The sequence below is a fragment of the Zeus faber genome (assembly GCF_960531495.2).
Source record: "Zeus faber genome assembly, chromosome: 7".
Lineage (NCBI taxonomy): Eukaryota > Metazoa > Chordata > Actinopteri > Zeiformes > Zeidae > Zeus > Zeus faber.
In genome coordinates, this window is record NC_137203.1 from 16,427,821 (window position 1) to 16,446,075 (window position 18,255).

At 44.6% G+C, this 18,255-nt stretch overlaps 1 protein-coding gene across 7 annotated transcripts in view; it reads left to right on the top strand.

The window, feature by feature from the left end:
• smtnb (smoothelin b) overlaps positions 1-18,255 on the top strand; it is a 55,866-nt gene that overhangs the window by 27,749 nt on the left and 9,862 nt on the right. For 3 of the 7 annotated variants that reach the window (XM_080003874.1, XM_080003876.1, XM_080003880.1), the window contains exons 6-13: positions 1,521-1,623; positions 4,387-5,063; positions 6,405-6,459; positions 7,206-7,829; positions 9,491-9,564; positions 17,112-17,300; positions 17,531-17,606; positions 17,862-17,903. In XM_080003874.1, the coding sequence (XP_079860000.1) occupies positions 1,521-1,623; positions 4,387-5,063; positions 6,405-6,459; positions 7,206-7,829; positions 9,491-9,564; positions 17,112-17,300; positions 17,531-17,606; positions 17,862-17,903 (1,840 nt within the window). The remainder of the gene's footprint in view (positions 1-1,520; positions 1,624-4,386; positions 5,064-6,404; positions 6,460-7,205; positions 7,830-9,490; positions 9,565-17,111; positions 17,301-17,530; positions 17,607-17,861; positions 17,904-18,255) is intronic. The other 4 variants (XM_080003875.1, XM_080003877.1, XM_080003878.1 and 1 more) reach the window with 2 other exon arrangements.

Here is an 18,255-nt window from a genome sequence, read left to right on the forward strand (position 1 = left end):
TCTACGTGTTGCAAGTGTGTCTGATTAAATCTTCTCCTGGTTTGATTGAACCACTGTGCCCTGTAATCTGCTCAGTTTTGCTGAAGGCGAGGAATGGCACAGCCACAGACCAGAAGGCATGAGGTCTTTATCACCTCTGCCTCTCAGGTGTATTTGACATGGAGCAGGCTTTGGGTTTGTTTGCCCCCAGTAACTTGCACTCTCGCAGCTAGCTCTAAACACATGTTTGATTGATTAAAAGCCCTTCACAATGCAAAACTATGATGCATGTTGCTGCAGCAACTGCAGACAGCAGTTGGATAACATTGTTCACAAAAGGTGTGTGCGTGTGCGCGTGCGTGTGCATGTGTATGTGTATGTGTATGCGTGTGTGTAAGAAAGTGAGAGACAGAATTTGTTTTTACTATGTGCTTGAATGACTGAATACTGTATGTATCCAGGAGTTTTTTGTAGAAGTGGTCGGCTTTAAATTTGGCATAAGTACAGTGAAAATGTTTACTTTTAGTAAATTTAAGGTCATGTATATTTTTCCAGGATCAAGCCCGGGCCCACCCCAAACATTGGTTTGACTATTCTTGTGCTCGATCTGCCCTGCCAACTACCTTATGGTTGTGACTGCATTATGTAGCGCAATGTAGTTGGGTTGATACGCAGATCTAAGAGGGACTCGCACTGAGACACTACACACTTGTCTTTGTCACTTGCTTCCAAAAAAATGTGGTGTCTCTTTGAAACGTTTTAGATCAAGAACATGTGTTTCAGCCCGTGTGCGCGTACACACGTTCGCACCAGTCCTTCGAGAAGTCCTAATATTTGTGCAGCTGATTCTCTTGTGGAGTAGCTCAACGTCGGGCACCAGAAGGCCAACGGTAGTGGCGGCATCTACATCTCTGCCTCCTTTTATCCTGCCTTCCCCACCTCTCCAGTTTCCTTTCCATGTGTCAAAATGCTGCCTTCTCTCATTCAAGATGTGTCCCCTGCTGTGGCTTTCCTGTACCAATGCAGATTAAGCCCAGATTGCCAAAGTTGTGCTAGACTGAAGTGTTGCCTTTGGTGCTGCGGCCTTACCAACAGAAAAGTGGACATGAAAGAGAGGGCTTACATGCTTGAATGGCAAGATTTTCACTTCTCTGGCTGTGAAGTTAAGCCACAGTATCCTTTAAGCATTGCCCCGATAATTAACTTTGTATTCAGTGTCTTTGTCGTGGGGATGGAAAAAAAGCATTATCCCCGCCAGCCAAGTCTGCCTCTCATCATGACCTCATCTTGGCTGACCCTCTTTGAGGAGTATTTGCCCATGACCTTAAATACACTGCTGTTGTAAATGTTCACCTCCGGCAGATGGTCGACCTGCCGCGTTCTCATTGTGACCATTGTCTGAGATCAGTTGGGAAGTTTGGGAATAATGCGCTCGACTGCTTTCTACCAACATCAAATTTCAACGACTTGAATGTGAAAGGAGTGTCGGTCCATTTCAGAAAATGTATTGGCATCCGCTGAGCGCCTTTTTGTTTTTACAGGAGACAGAACGTGAGAGCCTCGGTGAGCGGGAGCAGATAAGATCACAGATCCGGGAGTTGCGCAGCCAGCAGACACAGCAGGGCAGAGAGCTGCACAGGACAGGTAAGCAGAGTTTTCTTCAGCTGAGCCTCTCAGCATAACATATGACTGCTGTTCATATTAGTGGCCTGGTTTTTACTCCGATTGCTTATTGAGACGAGCCTCACAATTCAGGTTTTATGTGCATACTACATCACCGCACTACCATTTGCATTCTTAAGGATCCTTCTCACATTCTGTCATGCAGAAAATAAAGCAGTGCCAAAGTACCGGATCGATAATCAGTATCAGTAAGAGTAGTGGTACCGTTAAAATCTTAAAATCTTCCCTTCTTGTGCCCGGTTCCTCCGTGCCCCGTCCCCACACTGTTTTTAGTTGTTTTGTTTGGAAGGCCAGGGCACGGCTGTCTGCGATCGGGGTGCAGGAAGAGTCGTCTTCGCATCCGTGTCCGGACACATATAGAAATGTATTTATAATTATTTATGATTTTATATTTATAATTCCTCATTGAAATGGTATCCCGATGCATTCTCGGCTGACGGGTCGACTGATGATTTGACTCGTCGAATTTCAGGGGGCTGCCCTAATAAACATTTACCGAAAGTTAAGATTGCAGTTCCACTAAAGACTCAGCGTGACATTGACCACTACTGTTGCCTGGACTTATCACTATATCCATATACCTCTCGATGCAATTTCCTCTGGACTGCTTGTTAAATACCCTCGCAAAGGAGGCATTCTCCAGCAGTGGCACTCATGAGGTCATATTGGTTTAAACCGTTTTAGCTCTACAACTTTATTAAGTGCTTTAAAACACCCACCGCCGTTTGCTTAATGACTACTGCTTTGAGTGTGAAATATAATAGTTAACTTGAAGAGGAATGAATGTGCTTTGTTCACTCAAAGTGACTGAACAAACACTTCATGCACGCCGCACAAAGTATATACATTTAGTTACGGCCTGCCCTGTAATGAAAAGAAACGCAAGCCCAAGTGTTTGTTTAATGGAACCAAATACTCGTCACTATTTATTTGATCATTCGAGGGTCAAGGATCTTTTCCTCTTTAATTTGATCACGTGTTGACTAGAACCCAGCCTTTGGTCCAATAATAATGTCGTTCCGTGTGGTCTGGTCTGGCCTGGCCACACTCGGACTTGTCCTGCCCACAGACAAGAGGTTGTAAGCAGGTTACAGGAAGCTGAGGGAAAAACCGACAACTTCACCTCCTCTATATTAAGCTCTAACCAGAGCATAAATACTGCTTGACAGGCCCCAGAAAGTCCCTGATCCCTTGGCCTTACCCCTGCCTTAAAATTTAGGCAAGGTCTAGCAAGCTAGGGTCTAGCACCACAGCCCACCTTAGGAGAGCAAAAAATGTGTCAAGAGAAGCCTTTTGAAATGGACGCCAATACACAAAGACACAGGAAGTTTGTAGTCGGGAAAGGATAGGCGGGGTGGGCCAGCGGTTGTTGTGGAGTGTTTGTCGTTTCAACAGAGGGAAAGTGGTAGAAAATAAGGAGATAAACTTAGAAGATTGGGGGGTTCTTGGGCCATACCGCATGCCCATGCCTCTCCCTCCCAAAGAGAGAACAGCATTTTGCAGTGTTTGCAAACTTCAGCTTAATACCCGTGTGTCCTTACTGACATTCTCACGCTAACTAACTGGCGAGGCTGTGATTTACCAAATGAAACGTTCAATAAAGTCTCTGTTTGAAACGTGCTTCTGTGTCCCTTAAGAGTCTAATCTATTCATGTATGAACATTACCCTTAGAAGACCATTTTGGTGGCCTTGGTGTTCAAATTTAGAAGGGGACACATGTAGAGGGTGTTTTAGTGGCTATTTTATAACGCAAAGCGGGTCTCTCATTATCCAATAACAGATGGGGAGGTCGTAGATAGGACAGTATGCTTATTGAAGATACTGTGTGATTTGACAGCCACTCTATTTAACTGACCCATGATTGAGTGCGGCAATATATATAGTTTCGGCTCTTGAAGTGGTCAATTGAAAGTGTTGTGTGTCATAGGACCATGCATAATTTGTTTTGAATGGCCATTGCAGTCTTGGTTCTTTTTTTAGACAGAATTACAAAACTATTGGTCCATCTCATCAGTAAATAAAGCCCTCCTTTTCTGTGTGATGGACATGTGTAGTGTAACGTAGAATGCTGGAACATGATGGAATTTCGGATTTTTCTGATTTTAGCTGTGGCACTGACGCATCCTGACTTTTTCCCATCCCAAGCATTATGAGGGGGAGAGAAGCACAGACTCTCAGAGAAGGATGTATGCACTACTGTGTTGTTTGGAGCATGGTTTCCTGAACAGAGAGGGAGGAACGAAAGAACATGAATGGGGGGGGGTACTTGTTTTAGTCTCCATTTCGCTGCCCCCCCCCCCCCCCCCCCCCACTTCCTCATTAACTTCCTGTTCTTGCTTGCCTCCTACTGCTCCGCTACATGCTCCATCCCTCCATGCGTGTCCTTTCCTACTCTTTACGCACATCCATGAGCTCACAAATCTTGCGCAGGATCAGAGGCAGGTCTAAAGGAAATGCCTACATCCCTTCATGCCTCCACACGCCTCCATTGCGATCCCAAGTGATATGGTCGTATCCCGTCCTTTTCTCCAGGGACCCAAGAGCCGCGGAAGTGTTTCATTTCCCTTGACTTTATCACTGATTGCGGCTTTCTTTCACCTCCCATTTTGTTTAGTGTTAATGTGAAATAACTGATAGCAAATATAATACATGATGTATTTGTTTAAAAAAAAAAAAAAAAAAGTACATTTTGAAGGTCATTTTATCGTGTTGTTTTGTCACAGTTTCCAATTCAGGCATGGTGTTGGTTCTTGACCCCCTGGTGAAGGATAAGGGCCTAGGACTGAGCCGGCCCCATCTTGAACCTGTGGCCCCAGAGTCTGATATGGTACTGCCCCACCACCACAGTTCTGACTCCAAAACTTCGGACCACAGCCCGACCTCAGTACTTTCGAGTGCCCCCCTGGATTCTGTGCCATCAGAGAAGAGCCTAGGCTCAGAGTCCCGGGCCAGATTGGACTCTGGAGCTTCAGATAGAAGCCAGAGTTCCTCCCAACGTGGCCGGCTCGATTCTGGGGCATCAGAGCGCAGCATCAGCTCCCATTCCCGCTTCAGACAGAGAATGGACTCCGGTGCATCTGATTCCAGTGTGGGCCCCAGACCCCGCCTGGGCTCTGGGACGTCCGACAGTGCTGGTCTGTTGTCAAGGAAACGGCTAGACTCAGGAACATCAGACCAGAGTGTAAGTTCGTCCTCAGAGGGGAGGGGTCAGATGGAAGAGATAGGGGTTGCCATGAGTGGCTCCTCTTCCAGCATAGACTCAGAGGCTGGCAGCAACCACCTGCCAGGCAGTCTCCATGACCAGGAGCAGCCTGATGGAGCTATTCAATCCAAGAGAGACCCAGGCACCAAAAATGGCCTGCTGAACGGCGGCGGAAAGAATGACATCCAGGAACAGAAGGTAGAGTATGTTCTCTGTGTGTTGTTATTGGTCGAGTCAATACATATGGTTATGGTTCTATGGGTGTTATTTACTAAATTTTGGCAGTGGCACTATGCCATTTAATGTATAAAAGCAACTGCTGCTTATCTATCAACCTGTGCGTAGGACTCAGTAACTATCTGAAAAATGTCAATACTCAAAAGTATTGATGCAATTCAGTCCGATCTTAAAAGTACCACATTTTGATAACCAGGCCATTCTGTACGCCAATGTCTTGCGCATGGAAACGTCATTGAGACCGGACAGATGATAGTGGTCCACACACGCAGTCAAGCATATATAAGTGCCTCCACAATTCCGCACAATGGTGTCATTTCTTGGCACATTTTGAATTGGAGGTCAACAGAACCCAGTGGCTAAACTGGGACGAACTTCCCTTTGTCCATTTCAGCCGACGTTTTAGCCACGACTAAACTCGTGCGCTCTGCTTAGGTAATTACAGCCCTAATTTTGTAAGTCTGCTCTATAACCACAACTACTTTCAGTACTTATCCTGTACCGCCACTAGAGTGGGATATTGAGCTATATAGCGGTTGATGACGCGCACATGTAATCCAATCTTTACGTTTCGCTTGCCATTTCATCCTGCCAGACATGGGACTCCTGACACCCCATTTTTCAGTGAGACCCAGGTCTCATCAGCATCTATAAACATCTCACACAGAACATGTGTTCCGTATGAGATGTTTAACTTTGGTTACTTGGCTACACAAACAAACTCAGTACCCGAAGGCGCTGGATTGACTCCTTTTGTTGTGCTCAGCTGACTTGGTTCTGTTTCCCCTCAGCACTGTGTTAGTCGCACCTACTGTCAGAGAGGGATAGACACCATAGTTGTCCACGGGTTCTGTCTCTCTTCATCTTGCCGTACATAGAGAACACCAAGTGCACACAAACACATAAAAAACACTCTACAAGGGTTTTTCTTATTGGGGACTCCAGTCACTGTGACAACAGTGTCTCCCGTGTAGATGTGTTTACCCAAAACGAAGCCTCTATTTCTCAAGGCAGCCAACTTTTCATATTGTTCCTTGATATATACAGTGATTCTCAGTGTCCTGAGATTAATATAAACAAACTGGGGCCCATTGTGGTTTTTCTGCCAAAAATAGAACAGAAGCCCATTGACTTGCTCTGAACTCCAGTGTGATACAGTATAATAAAATCCCCACCTCTAGATTTGGTATCTTTGTTGTAAGTATTCTGTCTACGTACCCTTGAAATATAGAACTGCTTATTTGTATTGACTGGTCTTTGTTAAATGTAATAAAAAAAAAATTGTACAATTTCTCTCCTCAGGTGACAATCCAACCAGATCGACCATTCACTTCTCTCAGCAAAGCAAAGGAGTCTGGTAAGCATCTATTCCAAAAACAGATCTACTGTCAGATTTATTCAAACTACAGAGAGAAGGGCTTGCAGTCTTCGTTAGTGGAAGTTGAGAATGTGTGATGGTATCACAGCGGATGAGTAACAGCCTGTGGGCCCTTAGACCTCTGAGCGAGTTAGAGCTGCTCTTCCACCATCAACTCACCCTGCCCTCACTAAAAGCATAATGCCATCCATATGCCAGTCACAGCCTTCTCAGGCCAATCACACCAGACACAATCTGAGAGACAGAGATTATACAGACAGCATATTTTACTTAAAAATATATATTTATTTCTTTCTCCCTCACATTTTCTCAGTATGGAGCCCTCTTCTTTGGTGTGTCACATTGTTTTATCAATTGGTAGGTTGAGGTGTACTAACACTTAAAAGTGTTTTAACACTCTTGTTCAAGGGTTTTCTACATAAACACACAAATAGTCTTCAAAATATCAAAGAAAATGAACTGAGAGCATAGCCAAAAGAGGAGATTGAATCAGGCAAAAGAATGGATCTGTAATAAAAAGCAAAGAGGAATGAAAGCGGAACCGGGTTTCTAGAAGGATGTGGTATGATGAGAGCAAGATGTTTCAAGTCTAATAAATTCATTCAGACTAGTAGAGGGGGTTTGTAGTTTATGAGCGTGGCTAAGTTTCTCTGCTGAAGTGAATGTTTAGCTTGTTTTACGATGCGGTTTTAACTTATTTGATGCGTATTGTGCCTTCTTTACAGCACCTGAGAATAAAGATGTTATACTGGCTCCATTCAGCAGAGCCAACTCTGTTCGTGACCAGATGCGTAAGTTTACAGAGCCCGGCTCAAGTGGTCCGTCTGTAAAGAAGGATTCTCGAGATAAGGGGAACTTCTCCGGCAATAGCAGTCAAAACAATGCCACCAGAGCCGCCCAGGTGTTTGCAGGCACGGCAGCATCCCTCGGTACCCCTGGAGACCGTCCAGGAAGGCAACACGTGGGCTCCGCATCTCACACCGCCGGAGCCCCCTCATTCGCAGGAGGCCCAGCCCAGAGTCAGAGCGCACCTCAGCCAGTAGGTGTGGCCAAGAAATCCCTGTTCTCATCCGGCCAATCCAAGACCTCTGTGGGTGGGACGAGGCATCCCGCTGAAAAGCCTTTGCACGCCTTGGACGACTCAAAGAAAGATAGCACCCGAGGGAGAGCAGCTGGACCGCAAGACACCCAGGGAGAAGTAGACCCTGACATGAAGACTTTTCTGACCATTGAGATCAAGGACGGGCGCGCCAACGCCTCGTCCTCCACAGCCTCTTCAAGGGGCAACATTGTGCCCATCACCACCATGGCCCCGCGCATCACAGCCAACCCCATGGGACAGAGAGCAGGTAGGAGCAATCACACATTAATGCGCAAATGGTGTGAGCAATTTCACAAACATGTTCGCTGTCCTGTGGCTAGGCATCGCTGCGGAATTCACTGTCCTCACACCCATCGTTTGACCGGCGCGGAATCACTCCTTGATGGAGTATATTTGCAGCTTGTTGAATTAATGTAACTTTCCATATTCTTTTTGCTTGTACATGGTCCGACGTGCAGCTCTGCAGCTCTGTGTACATGTAATGTTCCTCCAACTTCGCCTCTTCATGCAATCCTTTTGATGATGATGGAATCTCAGTTGCCGTGGGAGACTATGGACACTTAGACTTTCATAAATTAAACAATTAAGAGAGATTGAAGCTTAGTTAAACGAGCCAGACTGAGTGAAACAACACGCATGGATGTTTAGGAATTGGGGTTTTATTAGATTAAAAAAAAAAAAATTGTTACTGAAAGGGCAGTTGTTATAGCCGAAGATATGCTAGTGTTGTCTTTGGAACAGTGGGACTAGAGTAACGGAACAATTGGCGGTTGTCTCAGACCAGATAGAGGCTGCTTTGTAACAGTTGTTGAGTGCAAGACTGCAAGTGTTTATGTCAGGCTGGTTTGTGTGGCTAAAACTGTTAAAAATGATCTCTCTGTGTCATCACAGTCACACGCTTGGACTCCTGGACATTCCCACACATGTGCACACACTCATTTTTATTGTTGTAATGTAGTTGTTCCCATAAGGCACTTGAAATATCTTTATATACTTGCAGAACAAACGTACTGCCGTCAAAAAAAAAAAAAAAAAGATGTCAAGGAAGAATAAACAAACTATGCTCCAAAAAGTCAGATACCTTCCTGACTGTAATTTAAGCCGATGGGTATTTGTCCATTAATGTTGAACCATTTAGTATCAGAGTGGCCGTTCCTACAGCTGCTGTATACTGTAGGCCTTTGCAGACAAGATGTCTTAGGCTTCAGCACTCTTCAGCGACCAGGATCTCCAACCCAAATTGTTTACTTAACACCCCGATTTGAGCTACACTACTCAGTCCCTCCGCCAACCACTTACAGCCCCTGAGACTCGCTGGAAGCTCCACTCGGCTTCCTTCAGCTTGTCACATGGTGGGGTTTAAGCGCAATTTCCGTCTTTAATGGTTATTGGCTCCTTTTTTAGAAGCTCCCTGTCTCCCCTTGACTAAAGATGGGCAGAAAAGTGGGGACGAGATCCCTCAGAATCACCTTATAACGTTTCAGAATGTACAGTATGCCGGAGTGGTGTTTGTGTTTGTGTTTGTCTCTGTAAGTGCAGATCAAGAGAAATGTGCGCGTGCACGGTTGAAACCAAATGTTCAGGACTGTTTATATTAAAGGTGGCGTCATCTGCATTTCAGAGACCCTGTTGTTTATGACACTATAGCAGCCAGCTTACATAAGTGACGAATGGGCCTCCACCAGCGGTGTTGATTCATGCACATATCTCTACATTTAAGATATATGTTTCTGTAATTCTTTTGTTTGGCTGCAGCCTTTAAAACTCAAACTTAAATAAAGAGACAGTTCCTGGTGGACCATGTCTATGTTTGAGTTTGTTTCATATAGTATTGAATAATTTATATGGTTTTATGTGTTTAACAAAACATACTAAGAAACATATTTCAATTTTTTTTTACCTTGCCAGAGTTGACCCTGGGCCTGAGAGCTACACCCTTCAAGATCTCCTCATCCAGCTTCACCTCAGGATCGTCCTTCAAGGTTCTGTCTGTTTTATGCTTTCTTTTTATTATTTATTGGTAAAGAAAAGTCCTTCACCGGGAAATATACATTCAGAAATCACGTATGTCTTGCCTTTGTCACAAAGTTCCCAGTGGGCTGAATGGAATTCCGTAGTACTTTTGCTATGTCATTGTCGCGTACATCATTGCCTATAAAGGCCCACAAACCAAGTGCCTGGCAGGCTTAATGAGAGGGGGAGAGAGCAGGGGGAGTAAAAGACAGAGAGAACAGTGTTTATCAAACACGGAGTGGGTAGCCGCCCGGTCACATCTATCCTTGTAGGGTATGAGAACCAGAGAGAGAAGGAGGGAGGTGCACTGGGCATTTTGTCTTGATAATCTGTTCCCACTGAGAGTTCCTTTGGAAATGTTTCTCGAGTCACACCTGTCTTTCCTCGTCCACACAAATTACCGCCTGGCTCGTTGCTGCCCAGAGCTCCAGCATTTAAACTACATGTTGACACAGGTTCACCTTCACATCTTTTTTTTGGGGGGGTGGAGTTCTGATGCCAGAAGGTGCAACTTCTTCATTTCTTTAGCTCACTCTGATTGGCGCAGAGAGCGGTCAGGCTCTGCGCTTGGTGGTGGACAGGGATTGTCGGCGATCTCTCTGACCTGTCTGGTCAGCTGGTTTAAGATGAATGAGCGTTGCGAGTACAAACCAATCATCTCCCCTCCTCTGGGGTCCTAAATCACAGCAGATGTATCCTTGTCCCTCCCATTAAAGGAAGTTTCCTCATTAATGGAGCGAGGGGTTTGAGCGAGGAGGGTGGAGAGAAGAGAAGGGCTGTCCTATTGGGTCTTTAACGGCCATGTATTCCACCCTCAGCAGTAATCTGTTTATGGGATCTGGTTAATCAGGACCAGGAGGAGACCTCCTGGGGCTTCCGAGGAGGGATTTAAGGTGTTGGACTGAAACGGTCTCCATCAGTTAGGTTCACTCTCAGACACACGCACATACTACCCACACTTAGCTACAACCGAAGAGCCGTTCTTTTATCAAACGCCGGCAGAAGGAAGAGGACGTTGAGGCAATGTGGTGAATGTTTGATGCATGAACAGCCAAAATATCTACATGCAGGTAACTTCCATGGGGAATGTTGATGTTTGTGTGATTATGCAACTGGTCTTTAATTTGTTCATGTTTTGCCACTACTGCTGTTTGTTAATGATGTTTGTTAATTAGTATTGGAAGAATTTGGATAGAATTGTGCTTTTACAAAGTTTTTTGTACCTCGGGTTCGATAGATAACACTTTATAAATCCCAAGAGGGAAAACAACTTCCACTCTGTTACAGCAACACGATTATGTGTTATAGAATGGTGCATGTTCCAACTGCTGGTTGTTAGTTAAGCACCACATTATCATCTTGTTAATGCCATTGTATTTCATCGCCGGTGGTGAAAGGGGTTAATCTGCTCAACATCGTACAAGATGAAAATGTGTGTAGTACACAATGCTTACCTGCTTGTTTTCAGTTATTGTGATGCATGAAGCTGGGAAAAGAGATTATTCATAGAAAATGTACGTCATGTAATGCCTATTAGGAATGTCTTCAGTAACAGCAGATAGACCTGTTTAGTTCCATCTTGGTATACTTTCAATCAGCTGGGCTGATCTTGCAGTTGATATTTGCCGGATTCAGCAGCGTTACCATGCAAACGTTGATAATCGGATCATATAAAACATTAGCCAAAACTATACAGCTGAGCCAGCCCCTGCGCTGACCCAGAGACCGCCACCTGTTCCAGAACTCTCTCTGCCAGTATAAGTTGTAGTTTCTGTGGGAACCAATGCAGGGAGTGCAGCACTGGGAACTGTTCCTCATGGTATGTTGACGGATTCAGCGCATTCACAGTACTTTATTTCTACATTTAGATGTCCTTTATCATGAGAACATAACGCTAAGTCAATGCAGTAAAAATAAATTGTATCCAGTGAAAACATATGGGGTTGTTTAATGAGATGGGTATGTTTTTTTGGGGGCCCTCTTAGATCTTTTTGGGTGGTCTGTAATTCTCTTTGGTGGTTGCTCCTTAGTTCTTATCAGCACTCAGTAGTCTATTTCCCCACTGGGGCTTTGTAACCAAACAGTGTGACACAAACACAACAAGACTGTACAACCCACAAAGGAAAGAGTAAGAAGGTAAAGGGTGCCAATTAAGGCCTTGTTTAAATAGCCCAGTTTAGACCTTGACTGTGCTTTCACAGTGCTTTATTTCTGCCTTTTACTGTGTGGCTACAGACAGGTGAGACAGGTGACTGCTTATGGATGTTTGCTTCAGTCCTGATCAGCTGTTCCTGCGTGTCAAGTGCTATTCCCGGGCATCCAGGCCAAATGCTGCCCTGGCTGGCCTCTTATGCAAATCGGAATAATGGCAATGCATTATGACTATGGTGATGACACAACAGTCAGCCTCTTTCCTGCCGTTATAGGGATTAATGCAGAACCCTGGGTCACGATGGTAAGATACTGTATGGACATAGACACGGATGCACGGTCAGTGATAGATTGTCATCCCCGGACTAACGGTCACATATAGGGATAAGCACTCCATTGTTGCCATGCCATTGACCACTATCACATGGTGGTTACCCAACCATTTCATGTGTCGCCGGATAAAGCGGGGTCCTTAGAAAAGAGGTTTGAGCTTTGGCGAAAGAATCCGGGAATCTTAGTTTTCGATGAACTGAATCAATGTGGATTTTACCACTAAAACAGCATTATGTCCTCTTGTTTAACCCCAGGTTATTGCTAGATAGACGTAAACTTGTTCCCTAATGGTATTCCAGCTATTGTGGTGTTGTCTCTGTTCTGGATTGGTGCCAGACTGAAGTCTCTGCATTGCTCAGTAGTCTTTCTCTGGGGACACTGTAATTTTAGAAATGTTCTCGTATATAGCAGCAACAGGGTCACACACACACACACACACATTGTTCCCTACAGCATGTGAGATGGGGGGAAAAAAATATATTCCTTGATATATACCTTTACACCCCTACGATAATTGATTCCAAACGTCATAAATGCAGGCTGTGTGAGCTTTGTTGTCATTCTCGCCACTTTTACCAGCCCATCATGTAATATCAGACTCAGTTTGATGTGTTTTAGACTGAAGTTATCATCTTCTCAGAGGTTGGCCCACTTCTAACTGGTCAGTATCAGTTTTCCACTCTACATGTATGCCACATTCATTCTAGCAGCCACCCTGTTCTCCTATAAATCCCCTGGAAAAACCTTTGTGGGTTGTGTGGGTGGTTGTATCACTCACGCTGTTTGTTCATTATCTGGAGGGTCGTTGAAGTAGCTTGTGATGCAATGCTAATTCTGAATATGCAGATATTGTAAGATGAATATACAGTAAAATGCATTACAATAAATATATTTTTTAGTAGAGTAGTGTTGTGAGTATCATACACTATTTTCATTCTACGTGACTGAGCTTAGAGATACTGTAAATGACTACTCTGTCCCTGGAAAAAAAACATTTGAACATTTCACACTTTGTGCAATGCATGTAGGGCTGAGTTTCACAACTTAACTGACCAAATGTATACAGCTTAAGAGGTTACAGTTTGTCAAAAAAGGTTTCCATGGGGGGTTGAAATTTCCAATGTGGAACTCTTTCAACTGAATCCAGACTAGAGTCACATCTAAAGTGCTATGTGCCTGCCAATCGAGGTGTGAAGGGCAAAGGCTACAAATAAACAGAAAGTGGACAGAGGGAGGGGGGAGTTATCTGAATTGTTGCCACTCGTATCCCCCCAGCTCGGCCAAACTCAGTGGAGTTATGTTTGGTCGAGTGATAAATCGACCTATAGCACCTGAGGAAAACAAGGGGGTTGGGACCACTGCTATTGTGGAAACGGGATTCCGTGCATGCTCATTGGCTGTCCGGGTGAAGGCTGCTAAAGAGGGGAGATTTTTGAGAGTATAAAGCTTGTGTGTCGCTTCGCAGGGACACAGGCAGACGAGGAGGAAACTTGCCCGTTTCATTTAAGAATAGGGTCGCCACATTGTTTTTTTTTTTCCTGATATCAAATTGCAATTGTCAAACGGTGAAACATTTATGTAGGTTTTAGAAATAACAGGACTATAGTTTACCGATTAGTGCCATTGACTGCAGCTTGCCTGACCATGCCTGGGGTGAACCTGGACCTCCCGTCAGCCTCCCAGGCTCCAGAGCCACTCGGTAGCCCAGATAGCTTATGTGCTGAGTCCAGACTGGAGGAGGTTATTGGTGATCTGCTTACCCGGGACCAAGTTGAGGAAGAACAAGAACAAGAAGAAGAAGAAGGAGAAAGGGGTTTCGAGTTAACTTTGCGTTGTGCAGTGGGGGAGATCCATAGTGACCTACAGGCATTTGGAAAGCGAGTGGATGCCCGGCTGGAAGATGCGATGGCCCAGATAGCTCCCCTTGCTAAATCCCTGGCAAGCCTGCACGAGGAGAACTTGAGGATGAGAATCCAGCAGGAGAGGCTGGTAAGGCAGGTGGAGGCCTTGTGGAAAGCGATTGGGCTACGTGAACCCTCAATACATGTGCTTCCAAAACCTGAGAGCGCACCTTCCATTCCGAGTGGCGTCGTTGCTCCATCCAACATTGTGCCCCAGGATACACCACCCAAAATACCTGAGGATTTTTCATCTATTGCCACTCTGGATAATCTGTCCACCGCACCCCCCGACGCTTCAGCCGAAACGGCTCCGGACACTCCATTCTGCACACCTCTGGACACCCCATCCACTGAGCTTCTGGGCACTCCAACCGGCTCACCACACTTAGACCCTTCATCGATCCAACCACATGAATATATATCCTGCCCCAAGGACTCAGAGTCTATGTCCAATGAGATGAACACGCCTCAGGAACAAGACCACGAGCTCAAGCCTGGGAAAGAGACTGAGGCTGCACGTGTCCCTCACCCTCCCACCTTTGCCATGTGTCGCTCCATATCTGCTCCCTCGCTCATGGGAAGCACTGCTCGCTGCAACAGTATGGTACAGTGTTCCCCTGTTAGCTCATTAATGACACCTAGAATCAGTATGGTTTTAATAATAGCCTCTTTTACTCCAAATAGGGTTCTTGACATCAGTACTCTTTGTTCCTCTTTGCTCAATATAGATGCGCTTGAAGTGAGTTTTAACGGTTGTAGTGGAACCTGGGACACTTTCCAGTCTCTTGCTAAATTGTTCCATCTTTCTACATTTCCAGTTTTTATTTTCCACCGCCCCCTCCCTTTAGCATTGCTATGCTTAACCATCTCGGTTGTCAGTCATTTGGACCAAATTAGGCTGTACCATTTGTCATGGAGATATCCTAATCCTTTTAATACAGTAGATTTTTTTTAGTCGTGTGAGTGCAATGTGTTGGATCAAATATTAGCCAAATATGGTATTAGGGGAAGAAATCGTACTTTTGATTCTGTGAGCAGCACCCTGAATATGACAGCTTGAGAATAGATCCTCTGAAGAATCCTGGATAGCATTAACTTTAAATTCCTAGTCTATGAATTGCCCACAGACCTTCTGTTTTCAAGTGGCCATGTGTGGTAGTATATCATTTTATAGAGTTTGAGCAAGAGACGGAAATGTAAAATGTAAGCGTTTGCCAAAGCACATTTGGATCAGCTGTGTTGTGACAATTCTCCATGGAACACATCCAAAGTCATCATGGGTCACCTTTCAACTTGTCGGAAAGTTTAACTGCGTAGAATGCTAAGCAAACGTCCAGGAAACAAATACAGAATTTTTACTGCTGCCATTTCTGTCCGATGAACATAAAATACCAGACAGAACATGACATCTGCAATGTCAACAGTGCTGTGAAAAGGTCACATTTTCTGGATAGAATAAAGAAACAAACAGGCAGCTCCTTTAATTATATGCATCCGTAATTTTATGCCACAGTAAATAACTTTTGAGCACAAATGCAAAAAAAATCTATAAAACATTGGAAACACTGGTCTAAACAGATTACATAGATTAACTGAAGAAATAATTAAATACATGAATGGACACATTCGTCGATTATCAAAATAATCATTATGTGCAGGGCCATTTATAGAATGCCTTGCTATTCTTGGGGACACAGTGTAGTAAATACTGGGAAGACAGCTGGCTCCGTCCAGCGACGGTTTCAGCTGATTGTGTCTCTCCTGTTAGATGACTATAATGAATGAAGGGTGAACTTATGAAACCCTTCTCCCCTGTCGTTCTATGTGATAATGGATTGACATAACTTTCCCATATTGGCCCGTAGCCCATGTGCCTGGGCCATGTGGGCCCCTGGAAGTGATTTGAAAATCTATAAGAATGCCCGTCCATCTCCCACAGAAAACAAGACAAACATTGTTACGCAACATCATAAATCATGGCTCTAGCACCAAGAGTAACTGCCCATTGTATTGGGAGTTCTCTCACTCGTCCCACACACATTCCCTCATTGCTTTACTAAGAAGCCTTGTTTAGTTGTCCCAAAACATTCCTCTGCGGTCAAGTGGCTCTCAGTTCGGCCAATCCCATGGGTCAGAACTGAGTCCTTAGAGCTCCGCAACCAGAGGCCACCCTTGATCGCACAGCTCTCGCTATGCTGGGTATTGTCCCTTGCTCGGGACAGAGCCAGCTGCCTGGGCTATATTGGGACCTGGAATCAATTACAACAAAAACAATAAAGGCAGAGCCAGCCAGAGTAGACATCCAACACCATCAAAGTTTAAGAGCCATTACCTATAAACTTTATGGTCACTCGGAAGAAACTCTTAGATACTCACGCTTTTCATGAATCACTGCACTGTTTTGCATCAATCTCATCCCCTCCGACTCCCGTTTGGCCGCGCAACACAAACAGCTCCACCGCTGCCCTCCACACTCAATGCACATTTGCTCTGTGGTGTACATTCTTATACGGTGGAAAGAATGCCCGGGTTATTTTTCCCCACATAGTTTATGTATGGCATTGGCGATGCGGCTCTTGGTCGTGAGCTCTGCCACGTCGAGTGTCACTCACAGTCCATGAACTGAGTTGACTGTAACTTAGCAATGTCTGGACCGCTGTCATAACTTCGATCACGCTCGGTGACGCCCCTGAAAGGGAAGAATTTGAAGCAACGGCGGCCGATAGAAGTCTGTCAAAAAGAAAATCACGCGACGTTGCTTCCACTAACCTCACGCATTTAGGGCTGTTCCAGGAAGATGTACCAAAACCCTATTGTGCTCATTACATCTTAAATGTCAGCATGCTCCGGTGGATTTCGTAAACACTGCTGTAGATTGGTGTTCAGAATGCAGTCCCACATCCCCTCGGCCTTCTCCCTGTTCGAGACTCTCCTGGTCCACCATGTTGCTTGTCTACATGGTATGGTCACTAGCGCCGATGGCCATGAACCTTCGCAAATTCTCAACATTTTTAAAAGTAGAAGCTTCTAAATAACCCTCAGCAGGGAATCCATACCTTAAAAACAAATCTATGAAACTGAAGAGACTTAAAACACTTGATTTTAACATATATTGCTGTATGTGTATCTAGATGGAGACGGAGTCGGTCATGGCCTCAGAGCCGGTGTTTGCAGTGGGGCCCGCCGTCCAGATCGCCTGTCACACCCCAGCCATTCCCAATGGCTCCACGACTGCTCAGGCCAAACCCGAGGAACACACCGGAAAGCTGACTGAGGAACAGCTGGCTGCCATAGAGGATGAGGAGCTCCTTGACAAAATGGTACACGCACTGCTATTGTAATATCCCTTAGACTTACTGCAGAACTATAACAACATTTCTCTGTCAGATAATTAGCTTATATATGATATAAACCTTGCCCGCTGTGGAAGAGTATCATTAGAAAGTCAGAACCTACTTTATGGCAGAATTGTGTACATTAGTTCTGCAATGAATTGTTGTGGTTGCTTTACCTCAGATTTTTTTCCATTTTGCATTTGTTTGTTCAACAGCTTGACGAGTGCAAAGACTTTGAGGAGAGGAAGATGATCCGGGCGGCCATGAGGGACCTTCGTAAAAGAAAGAGAGGTGAGAGAAGGGTTAGAAAAGCCTGCAGCTTCAGCCCACCTCGACTTCTACATTACGTGTCTCTTTCCCTCTTTCTTAAATGCGCTAAACAGATTAAGCTTTTTTTTAAATCTTTTTATTTTATGTTCTTATGTTCTATCGTAATTATTGCCCGACTTTAATATGTTTTCCTGTCCTTTAATCTCCAAAATTGAGTCATATCTGGCTGTCAGTTTGCTGTCCTTCATGTGTTGTTTTGATTGGTTCTGCCCTCAGAGGCCATGCTGGGATGCACTCAGGAGGAGATAGGTAGGACAGGTTGGTGTGCAGCGTGGATTAACATTTTGTTTGTGCCTGCATTTGTCTTGCAACATCCTGTCATCGTCAAAACCAGTTGAATTGCAAAGTACATTTCGCAGTGAATTAATCATAATGCTCTAAACATTGTAGGAAACAGAATAAATACTACTAAGTACCCTGTTTGGACGATGAAGGATAAATGAAATATACACAATAACAAATTTTAAAAAAAGATGAATATTAGAGCTGTCAAATAATGTTCTTTCATTGTGATTAACCATTATAATCACATTGTTAAATGAAAAGCACGCACCGTTTCTGTGTTAAACTCCTGCAGATTTTAACCAGAAGGAATCCCTTCTAAAATACA